Source organism: Nuphar pumila, chromosome 9, assembly GCF_984573655.1.
Source record: "Nuphar pumila chromosome 9, dmNupPumi1.hap1.1, whole genome shotgun sequence".
In the NCBI taxonomy this organism is placed as follows: domain Eukaryota; kingdom Viridiplantae; phylum Streptophyta; class Magnoliopsida; order Nymphaeales; family Nymphaeaceae; genus Nuphar; species Nuphar pumila.
This window is the reverse complement of record NC_143257.1, coordinates 8,984,402-8,996,812: the sequence shown is the minus strand read 5'-3', so window position 1 is coordinate 8,996,812 and position 12,411 is coordinate 8,984,402. Positions and strand designations below refer to the sequence as shown.

At 37.6% G+C, this 12,411-nt stretch overlaps 1 protein-coding gene across 1 annotated transcript in view; it reads left to right on the top strand.

Annotated features, from left to right (window-relative positions):
• LOC149828386 (P-loop containing nucleoside triphosphate hydrolases superfamily protein) overlaps window positions 1-12,411 on the top strand; it is a 31,749-nt gene that overhangs the window by 3,278 nt on the left and 16,060 nt on the right. The window contains exons 8-9 of the mRNA XM_090017040.1: window positions 383-452; window positions 607-683. Coding sequence (XP_089873166.1) covers window positions 383-452; window positions 607-683 — 147 coding nt within the window. The remainder of the gene's footprint in view (window positions 1-382; window positions 453-606; window positions 684-12,411) is intronic.

Here is a 12,411-nt window from a genome sequence, read left to right as displayed (position 1 = left end):
CCACAAACAATTATTTTCACCGAGTAGCAGGATGATATTTGGGACTGCATAAGATTGCATATAAATTGCTCAGATTTGGACACACACACACATATGTATATTTAATTAATTTTCTAAACACACGACAATTTGGGGTTGCAAAAGATTGCAGATAAGTTGCTCAGATTTAGATATGTATATATATTTTTTCCATTCAATAACTTTTCTAAGCACCACCAGAGTGATATATGGAACAAGTGACTTTTATTAAACTTCAATCAGACACATTCTTCTTGATGGTATTATATTATATTTTAACTGCTATTAGTCCCTCTCAACCCTCTTTTGCTGCTCTGGGTTTTGCATCCTTTGTTAACTGTAGAAGCTTTTTGAAAATTTCCAGGTAAATCAGAAGATGATGAAATCTACCCTGATTAAAGATCTCTATGGGGAAATTGATCGCCTTAAAGCTGGTACTTTTGCCACTTAATAGCTCATTTGTGCTTTTTGGGTATGACTTCTTGGCTTTGTGCTGCATGTGCATAGATTGTTCTTGTCATGCGATTGTTGCTAAACAGTCTTTAAACTCTCTAATTTCTACCAAAATCATGTATCTGTTTCTGCTAGAGGTTTATGCTGCTCGGGAGAAAAATGGAGTCTACATTCCTAAGGAGCGCTATTTCCAAGAGGAAAGCGAAAAAAAAGTATGTGGTCTTTCTTTTCTTTGTAGTCAATAATCATTTACTTCTGTGATTTTTGTTCAGTATATGGACCTGTATCATACTTTAATATTTTAGTCGATTGTATGTAACTTGGAGAGGAACTGTATGTACATGCTTGTGTATGCATGCATGTTGCTTTATCCTTTGTATTATGTCACCATTGTAAGCTGATTCAAAGTGCATGTGCTATTCATGATTCTGTTTCAGGCATCTCCAAGTGGCTATGAGACTAGTTTGGTTATGCTGTTCATTAATCTTCAATTATCTGGCATGGATCTGTAAGAAGCAGTGTTATTAAAAGTGCGCCTTGAGGCGAGGCTCTCTGCGCCTCAAGGTGCCTGAGGTGTGAGGAGGAAGAAGAAGAACAAGAAGAAGTCCTGTGTTATGTTACTTTTACATATTAATCTCATATTTTTAGTATTTATTTGATATTTTTTAGTTACTTTTTTATAGTTTTTTTAATCCTTTTTTATGCTGTGTATTTTTTTCCTGTTTTTTTAATCCTGTTATGCTGTGTAATTTTTTTCACAGCTATTATATAATCAGTTTCTCAGTTACTTTTACATATTAATCTCATATCTTTTAGTATTTATTTGAGATTTTCTATTTCTTATTGGTTGTTGCTTCATCAATAAAGCATTTTTTATTAATTTATATTTTTAGGTATTTTTTATATTTTTTTTTAAGTTTTCAAATTTTTTTTGAAGCTTACACTTTGCACCTCGAGGCTTACGCCTCACCTCAGTTTTTGGTGGAGCGCCTTGCTATGCCTCAACGCTCTTCACAACATTGGTAAAAAGTTTATGGAAAAAAAGAAAAAAATGTAAAAAGCTATGAAAGAACTCAAATAAAGGAATACAGAGCTAGCAATGAACTTGAAAGCAAAGCCCTGTGTGTTGATGTATTGCTAAATGCTAACGTCCCTGTGTGTTGATGTATTGCTAAATGCTAACGTCCCTGTGTGTTGATGTATTGCTAAATTCTAACGTCCATTTCTGTTTATTTAAAATGACTTGCAATTTGTTTGGATGTCATATTTTTTCATTAAAAATTCTATTGAAAATAAATGAAAACATCCTTTTTGAAAACTAATGGGGGCTATCTTATTTTTTGTTTCTATTTATTTCTTTATTGAGCCCCTGTTCTTTTCTCTCTCTCTCTTCCTTCTTTGCTACTCCACCCTCTAGAAGTATTTTTTCAACAGGTTGAGAAAGTAGGTTAGGATGAGGAGGGGAAAGTGGGAGAAGGTGAAGGTGGGGATATTGCATAGAGGGGAGGGAGAGGGGGAAGGGGAAAGGAAAAGGGCAGGTCTCCAGCAGTGGAGGAGGAATCATAGGAGTAGTGGGAGAGGCAGCATAGCAGAAATTTAGATTGTGGGGAGTTTGCGGAGAGACTTGGTGGACATTTCACCTCATTGTTGCTTATTATTGAACATCCAAACAAGGAGTTTTATTTATAGATTCTTTATATGGCATTTCTATTTATTGTTGACAGAAATACATATAATAGGGCCAAAGAAACATTCAAGATCATGTAAGACCATTTTAGCTTGTGGTACCCAATCAAAATTATATAGTCCATTGGATTTTGGTATAACAAAAAGAATAATCTGTGTAGGTCACCAAAATATGTTGCTATACCCTTAGGCCTTGTTTGGATGACAAGGGCAAAACCTGGCTTTTGGCAAAGCAAGTTTTGCCTAAACGCCAGGTTTTTGGCAATCCTAGTTTGCCCAAAACCAGCATTTTTAAGGCTGTGTGGGCCAGGTTTTTGGTCACCAAAAAATAAAAGAAAGAACAAAAATAGGAAAAAACAAAGCCAGCTATTTTTCAGCCAGCCACCGTTTGGGAAATGGCTAGCTAGCCCAAAAACTTAAGAAAGAAAATCTTAAAAAAGAAGAAAAATATAGCCAGCCACTGGTCGGCTCGATGTAGCCGTTGCCAAGCGACACTGGCCTGATCATCTCAGCACTAGTTTTTTGGGTGACAGCCTGATCCTCGACCACCCAAAAATCTAAAAAACACAAAAAAGAACGTACGGCCTACCATTTTCCTGCTGGCAAATGGTTAGGTGCCGCACCCGCGTCGATGCGACTCGACGTGGGTGCGGGTGCAGTCAAACCGATCTTGGGTGCGTTGACCGCACCCAGGATCATTTAGGTCCATTTTTTTTTTTTGGATTTTTTTTTAAAAAAATTTGCCCTATGAAATGGGCTGCGGATTTTTTTAAAAAAATAATTCTGCTGACAGCTGCTGCTGCTTCTGACTTTTCAATCTAGATCCTTCTTTTTCGTAAAGGATTTTCTCTCTCCATAATAAATGATAATGATGGTGGTAGCCTTGCTGATCCTTCTTTTTCGTAAAGGATTTTCTCTCTCCATAATAAATGATAATGATGGTGGTAGCCTTGCTAATCCTTCTTTTTCGTAAAGGATTTTCTCTCTCCATAATAAATGATAATGATGGTGGTAGCCTTGCTGGCTATTAGTATTCACTGTTCTCCTTACGAGATGGGTGCGCTGTCGTGCAACTGTATATAAAATGAAATTTGAAGAATCCTATGGCGTGGCAGTGGAGTCGTGGGCCTCATGAAGACTATCTCTCCAACAAACCACATCAAACCTTGCACTTATATTTTTTTTCGTGAAGACCAGGGAGTTTCAGACATGATTGAATCATGACAGTCAGCAGAACGCAGCAGGCTGCTGCTGGGTCGATAAGATTGCCAATCCTTTCGTTTCATCAATTTTGTCCCGTTGCCTCAAAGTACACAAGCAGAACGTGGGTAACAAGTCTTCAAACAAACACACCAGCAAAAAAATTGGACCCCCAACCCGCGTCGGGGGAACCCCCGGACCCCTTATATATATATTTTACATTTTTGCCCCTGCCACACCCCACACCCGGGTTTTTTGGGAGTGCCAAATCCCCGCACCCGCACCCATGTGACATATGTTAGGAGGGTGCTGGCTGGATGAAAAGTGTTCTACAAGCAATAAAAAAGAAAAAAAATGTAAAAAGAATAATTTCAAGCAAGAAAATCACTGGGTCGTACTGCCCTCACTGGGCAATACCAATTCAACCATTTTTTTGGCGAGTAGTCAATGATGGGTTGGAAATAGTCGGACACAAGATAGGGGTGGATGAGCAATATATGGTGGAGGGGTAAAAGAGAAAAGGGGGGGGGGGTGGGTAATAAAGCACCCCCCTCCCTTAATAAACCAGGTTGAAAAAAATGAAAAAAACTGGGGGGAGTCGGTTGGTGGGGTGTGTGCTCTTTTGCAAAAATGGGTTGAAAACCCAATTTTGCTTCAAACCAAATTTGCCCAAAACTTGGTTCTGGTGTCCTCCAAATAAGCACCAAACCGGGTTTTGTAGTTAAAACATGGGTTGACACCGAAAAACTGGTCTTGTGTGTCATCCTACCTTAGAAATGCATTGAAAGATTATTAAGAAAATGACAAAACCTACTAGAAAAATTACCTGAAGTCATCTTTAATTAAAGACTTTAAAGTTTATGCAAGGTTAATAGAATCTTCAAATCTGTAGACTTAGAAGCCCCAAGAAAGATCGAAGCTGAAATCGAAAGCATTGTCTAAACCTCAAAGAAAAGGTACCATTCTCTCATTTAATAACTCGTGACCCCACAAGAGGTTGCAATGGGCTCTTGAAGTATTTACAGAACTCTCTGTGACTTGAAACACCAAAGCAGTCTCACATGGAACTTCGAAGGGAAGAGTTTCTATGCTTGTTCTTTTTCTTTCTTCATGCTACTTTTCTAAAGCTGATATGCAGCCCTTTCCACCTTTGATTGATGAAAACCCTTGTAGGCATTTTTTAGGTTCTCAACAGAGTGAGACATGATACCACAGTCTGCAGCTTGCCAATAATGCTTTGGTCATAATGTTCTGAACGTTCATCTTCAACAGTCACAGAAAGTTGTGTGCCATCTTAATTTTTTTGGTATAGCTAGTTTCATGTTTAGGACATAGTAACAAATGTCATTCTAAAAAATGGAACATCTCGGAAGATTTTGAAAGTTCGTGTTTTTGTCAGAAAGATCTTGGAAAGATATCTGTTTCTAAAAAATATTATAAATAAATTAGTGTAAATTTATGAATAAATGAATATATAATGATATGGGTAGGTTATAATAAAATACTATAGCATAAAGGCACTGATAAAAATAGTCCCATATTGAGGAGGGCCCCTCGAATAGGTGGACTATAAGATATTAATGTAGGGACACAAGAATGTAAAGAGAAAAGAGCCTTCATGCACGAACAAATGTCCACCAATAATCCAAAGTGGATGCGTACAAAGGGCCACTATGAGCACTCACAAATGCCACTAAGGGCACACACCAAAAGAAAGCTCACAAAATAAAAAAATAATATTTTATTAATGGATCAAGTATGCAAGAAACATACTTACAATGATGGGAGAATCCCCTATTTATACACAAGAGAGAGAGGTAAAGGCGAGAGTAAAGAGAGAGTAGAGAGGAGACTGCTAGTTAGACTGGCTAGTCTAGTCAACTCTAGTTGAATAAAAACAATGAAATAAAATTAAAAATATTACAAGTAAAGAATAAAAAAGTATATTTAATATATATACATTATATTTTAATATTTAATTTATACATATGTATGCACACATAAGCACACACATACATACACATATATAGAGCTATGTCACATGGGTGCGGGTGCGGGGATTCAGCACTTCCAAAAAACCCGGGTGCGGGGGTGCGGCAAGGGAAAAAATGTAATATATATATATATATATATATATATATATATATATATATATAGAGTCTATATGTATGAATGCATGGTAGCTGTTAAGGTCCATGACATTTATGCCCAACTTACTTTTTACCATTTTTTTATCTTATATGCTTGTCCCCAAAAATGAAAGTGATGAGTTGTGGAGCCTGATTCATTGTTTTTGCCCTTACAGGAAGGGGGGTCCGGGGGCTCCCCCCGGCGCGGGTCCAGGTGGGGGTTGCCCCTGGCGGGGGGTTATAGGGGGGCAGCCCCCCCCCCCCCCCCCCCAAGTTTTTTTTTTAAATTCCACGACCCATCTCATAGGGCAAAAATTTTTTTAAAAAAAAATCCAAAAAAATTGGACAAAAATGACCCTGGGTGCAGTCAACGCACCCAGGGTCGGGTTGACCGCACCCGCGTCGACGCGGGTCCGGCACCCTGCTAGCCGAATCCCTGTGACATAGATATAGAGTAATGGTTATGTGCTAAATGAAACATGCTAAGTTTTTCAGGTTTTTTTTTTCATTTTTTTTAAATTCTGACCGTGCATATGTGATCTATGTACTTGATTTTATGGGGATCAGCTCCTGAAGTGTTCGATTTTGATACATGGGTGGTTTTTATAATGTTCGAAAAATCAACGGTCCAAAATCTTTGTAAAATTTTGAGGCTCCAAATATCATTTTTTGCATCCAAAACACATGATCCAGGTGTGAATTCCTTGTAAATCGATTATGCCCAACAAATCCATTTAGCACATTTCATTTAGCACGTACCCATATATATATATATATACACACACACATAGATACAAAGTATACATATTTTGACACTCCTTCTCAAACTTACAATATAATGACTTAAAGTTTGCCAAGAAGGAGGTAAAACCTAGGAACTGAGAGAGGTTTGATGAGGGTCTGCCAATTGATACTATGATGTGACATAGGACAATTTAATGTTGCTGCGAAGATACTCCTCATCTCAATATGTTTTGTGCATTCATGAAACTTATGGTTGTTGGTAATGTAGATCATACTTTTGTTGTCACGGAATATTTTTAAAGCTCCTGTTATTTGAGTTATCATGTCTTCCAACAATCTTCTTAGCCAGACCACCTCCATCGTAGTTGTGGCTATGTGTGGGCAACGGGTTGGCCTAACCCGTTAATGGACCAGGCTGACCTGGTCAAAGCCCAGATTGTAAATGGATTGGCCGAACAAACAACCTGGTTTTTTAAATGAAATGGGGATCTTCGAAACACGAGCTTTGATTAACAAGAGCAAGTGTCAAGAATGACACTAAAGCATAACCCTTAAAAAGGGTATAACTGGAAACAAAATAAAAATAAAAATGTATTCTTTATTGATATGAAAAACCAATTGCTTAAGAAGCATTGGAGTGAAATACAAGAGGGGCTGCACCCCTTTATATACACAGCTGAAAGAGGACTCAATAGAGCTGTTGGGCACAGTCCAACAGCTCTATTTAGAGCTGTTGGAATGTGTCAGTCCAACAGCTCTATTAAGAGCTGTTGGACTGTGTCAGTCCAACAGCTCTATTGCTAGTCAAGTCTGGACAGTCATTCTAGTTCAAACTGAACTAGATGACATAAAGACAAAAAATAAAAATAAAGGAAAAAAATACAGAAAAGAAAGAAATTAAAAATGTATTTATATATATATATAATAATATAATATTATTATATATACATATATGTACAGTTTTACATTTTAACACTCCCCCTCAAACTTACGGTACAATGAGCGAAAGTTTGTCTAAGAGAAAGTGAAATCGGGGAGCAGCGAGAGGCTTTGTAAAGAGGTCTGCTAACTGATATTCTGAAGTGACATATGGCAGATCAATTATCTCGTGTAGATATTCCTCTCTGACGTAGTGACAATCCATTTCGATGTGTTTGGTGCGTTCATGGAATGTTCTGTTACTGGCAATGTAGATCGCACTTTTGTTGTCATAACACATTTGTGAAGCCTTTGTTGCTTCAACTCCCATGTCAGCAAGCAGTCGTCGGAGCCAAACTACTTCCATGGTCGTGGTTGCCATGGCTCTGTATTCAGCTTCGGTGGATGAGAGAGATACCTTCTGCTGCTTTTTACACCTCCACGAGATTAATGATTCCCCTAAAAAGACAAAAGCCAGTGGTTGAGTGTCTGTTATTGGGATCACCTCCCCAATCAGCATCAATATATGCAATTAAATCAAGAGAAGAGGAGGAAGATAAGAAAAGTCCTCGTGAAAGAGAGGACTTGATGTATCTGATAATACACATGACTGCTCCCATATGAACAGAAGTAGGAGCATGTTGAAATTGACTTGCTGTATGAACAACATGTGCTATATCTGGTCTGGTAATGGATAGATAGGAAAGTGCCCCGACAAGCTGTCTGTAAGGAGTAGGGTCTGCAAGAAGTTCTCCATCATCAATCTTCATTTTAACATTAACAACTTCTGGAGTGTCACCTTTCTTATCATCAGTAATACCAGACCTGAAAACAATATCAAAAGCAAATTTAGTCTGAGATAATAAATATCCTCTAGGAGAATAAGCAACTTCAATGCCTAAAAAATATCTCAACAAGCCCAAATCAGTCATTTCAAAATGAGATTTAAGAAGTGTTTTGATTGTTTCAACTCCCTGTTTATCGCTTCCGGTGATAATCATATCATCCACATAAAGAAGAAGCACAATGATTCCTGCATCAGAATTCTTAATAAACAAAGCAGTGTCAGTTAAACAGAATTGAAAACCAATATCAATCATAACACGACTAAACCTATCATACCAAGCTTTTGGTGCTTGTTTAAGTCCATAAAGAGCTTTTTCTAAGCGAAGGAGTTTACCCTTAGGAATACTTAGACCAGGAGGGGGTTCCATATATACTTCTTCAACTAGCTTTCCATTTAAAAAAGCATTTTTGACATCCATTTGAAAAATAGACCATTTTTTGATAGAAGCTAAGGCAATTAAGGTTCGGACAGTAGTCATACGAGCCACCGGAGCAAAGGTTTCTTCATAATCAATCCCATATTCTTGGGCATAACCTTTGGCTACTAAACGGGCTTTATATCTTTCAAGAGTACCATCACTCTTGGTTTTAATTTTATAAACCCATCGACATCCTATAGTTTTCTTCCCTGGAGGAAGATCTTGAATATTCCATGTAGAAGCCTTTTCAAGTGCATCTAATTCAACTTTCATGGCTTCTATCCATTTGATATCATTTTTTGCTTGAAAATATGTGGATGGTTCTTCATATGAGTGAATTAATGCAATAACTGCCCTATATGTGGGTGAGAAAGACTCGTATGATACAAACTTTTCTGGAGGCCTCGAGATTCGGGATGATTGTCTAGTTGGAATGTTAGAATATTTCTCAAGTGCACATGGAGTATTAGACTCTTGTCGCCTGGAATATTGAATACTAGTATCTCTATGAACTTCTTCATTTTCAACATTAAGATCAATAATTCTTGGATCATCATCAAAGTTACAATCAAGGTCATATTCATCAGATGTTGATGTTAGATCTAGCAAAAAGGAGTACTCAGTGACGTCTTTTAATTTTCTAAAATCAAAGAAGCTCTCCTTTTCAAGAAAGGAAACATTTCTAGACACATATAGTTTATTATTTTTGAAGTCAAAACATCTATAACCTTTCTGGTTTTCAGCATATCCTAAAAAGGCACAGGGAATCGCACGAGGGGAAAGTTTATCATTTTTGTCAGTAAATATGAAACATTTGCACCCAAATATTCTTAATCTAGAGTAGTCTGGAGAAATGTTCATAAGTTTTTCAATGGGAGTGATATTTTGTAACGAAGAAGATGGCATCCTATTAATGAGATAGGTGGCAGTTAAGGCAGCTTCTGCCCAAAAGTCTTTAGGGACTTGATTTGCTATTAATAAAGTTCTAGTGGTTTCTATAATATGGCGATGTTTTCGTTCTACCAGTCCATTTTGTTGAGGTGTATAAGGACAAGATCTTTGATGTGTGATGCCATGCAATTTAAGATAATTTTGAAAATCTGTGGATAAAAACTCTCCCCCTGAATCTGTGCGAAAAATAGTAATATCATTTTGAAATTTGTTTTTAACCATATTATGAAAAGTTTGAAAGTATGAAAATACTTCAGACTTATGTTTGAGAAAGTACATCCACGTATGTCGGGAGAAATCATCGACAAAAATAACATAATAAACAAATCCTCCTTTAGAAATTACTGGTGCAGGACCCCAAACATCCGAGTGTATTAATTCAAGTGGTCTTGAAGAGAAAAAGGTTCTGTTCTGAAATGGTAATCTTTTCATTTTGCCGAGAATACAATCTTTACAATCAAATGATTCAGAGTTAAAAAATTTCCCTAGATTTGGAAAATGTTGGATTTTGGCTATATGTGGGTGACCAAGTCTCTTATGCCACAGTTCCAACTCTATTTTTTGAATATTATAACAAAAAGCTTTCTTCGGCATTTCCAAAAAATCCATGTAATAGAGTCCTCCTTCTCTATGGCCTTCCCCAATCAGCTTGCCTGACTGGCGATCCTGTACCCAACAACCATGAGAAGAAAAAGAAATATTGCACCCATAATCAGAAATTTGAGATACAGATAAAAGATTTAAATTTAATTTGGGAACATGTCTAATTTCTGGAATAAAAAAATTTTTTGTTTTATAAATTTTTTCAAAATCTCCTATTCCTTCTATTTCAAGAGAAGTCCCATCAGCAGTAAAGACCTTTGACACACTTGTTTTATTTTTAACACATTTGGATAGACTTTGATTATTTGGGGTCATATGAAAAGATGCACCAGAGTCAAGAAGCCAAGAAATTTGACCTAAATCAGAAAAAGATGAGGCTGCTGCGCCGGTTGAAGCTTCAGATGAGGAAGAGGCACCTTTGATGAGAGGCTGAAGGATCTCCATTAGTTGGGCCAGGGAAACTGGTGCATCCTGATCTTTAGGCTCCGATCCAGCAATTGCAGCTCTTTTTTCTCTCAGCTCCTTAAGTTTGGGACATTGTGGCCTGTAGTGTCCCGGTTCATGACAGTGATGACAAATAACTTTCTTCTTATCATAGTCACCATTTTGTCGGTTAAAGTGAGGAGGCCTATATGATCGAACATGATTTCCTGGTCTAGACACGGCTAAAACGGAATCATCTTCAATTTTTAAAGAACCTTTCCGGAGACGATTTTCTTCCATTGTTAACTCTTCAATAGTTTCAACAATAGAAGGAATTTTTCCCCGGTGAAGTAGGGCCGATTTAGTGGTTTCAAATTCCGGCCTTAATCCAGTGATAAACTGGTAAAAATGTTCAACATCGAGTTGTTTCTGACGAAGCTCGATGTCTTCGGCACAATGCCACTTTGGTTCTAAAAGGGAAAGTTCTTCCCAAAGTTCGGACAACCCATTGTAATATTCACGAATAGTTTTGTCTCCTTGTGTCATCATTTGAACTTTTTCTTGGAGGTTGCACACGTGCGCAATATCTTTAAGGGAATACATATTCTTAAGGTATTCCCATGCCTTATCGGCATGATCAAATTTGGCAAGACTTGAGCATTTTTTAATGTCAACGCTATTGATAAGCCATGACATTATCTTCGCATGAGATATTCTCCATTCTTTCCATTTCTTCTCGTATGTGGCAATAGCCTTGATTTTCTCTTCTTCCGATAGAGGGACGTCTTTATCTCCCTCCTTTTTAGTAAGAGATAGCTTAGGTTCCGAATCAGAACCATCCACAATCCCCCATAAGCCTTTTCCCCATATATGGTGCTTCATGATTGAAGCCCATGTTACATAGTTCGTATCGCTTAGTTTCATAGGCATGATGGTGACTTTATCATTGTCATCCATCGATTACAAGGAGAGAAAGAATAGGGATAGAAGAGAAACAAGAAGGAAAATGAGAAAGAAAGAAAAAAAAAACAATACAACAAGATGTGAAATCTTTTCCAATGAAGTGATAAAACACTTCTCTTCAAGTGGCGAACACTTTTGCAAACGGGCACGGAAATCGAGGCAGCTTTTCCTCAAGATTTAGTACTTCCGCGGCTCTGATACCATGAAATGAAATGGGGATCTTCGAAACACGAGCTTTGATTAACAAGAGCAAGTGTCAAGAATGACACTAAAGCATAACCCTTAAAAAGGGTATAACTGGAAACAACAACAACAACAACAACAACTACGCCTTCATCCCAAAACAATTGGGGTCGGCGATATGAACCAACAAAGAAAATCATTCTGGGTCTTCCACATGAATCCTTCTCCTCCATTCATTTCTATCCAATGCCATGTCCTCGGTGAGGTTCAAAGCATTCATATCATTTCCTATCACCTCCATCCATGTCTTCCTAGGCCTACCCCGACCTCTTTTAACTAATATATTTTCCCATTTCTCCATCCTTCTAACTGGAGCATCATTAGGCCTTCGTCGAATATGTCCAAACCACCGTAAACGATTCTCTCTCATCTTATTTTCAATGGGTGCAACGCCTACCTTCTTATGTATCTCCTCGTTCCGAATCTTATCTTTTATTGTATTTCCACACATCCATCTCAGCATACGCATCTGAGCTACACTCATTTTTTGAATATGATGTCTCTTGGCAGCCCAACATTCCGTACCATATAGTAAAGCGAGCCTAATAGTTGTCCTATAAAACTTTCCCTTCAACCTCAATGGCATTCTACGATCGCACAACACTCTAGTTGCACTCTTCCATTTCATCCACCCAACCTTTATCCTATGATTTACATCTCTATCAATTTCTCCATACTTTTGAATGATAGATCCCAAATATTTGAAAGAATCATCCACCGGTATGTCTTGCTCACCAAGCTTCACTACACTCCCATCTCTATTTCGTTGCTTACTAAATCGACATTCCATGTATTCTGTCTTACTCTTACTCAAC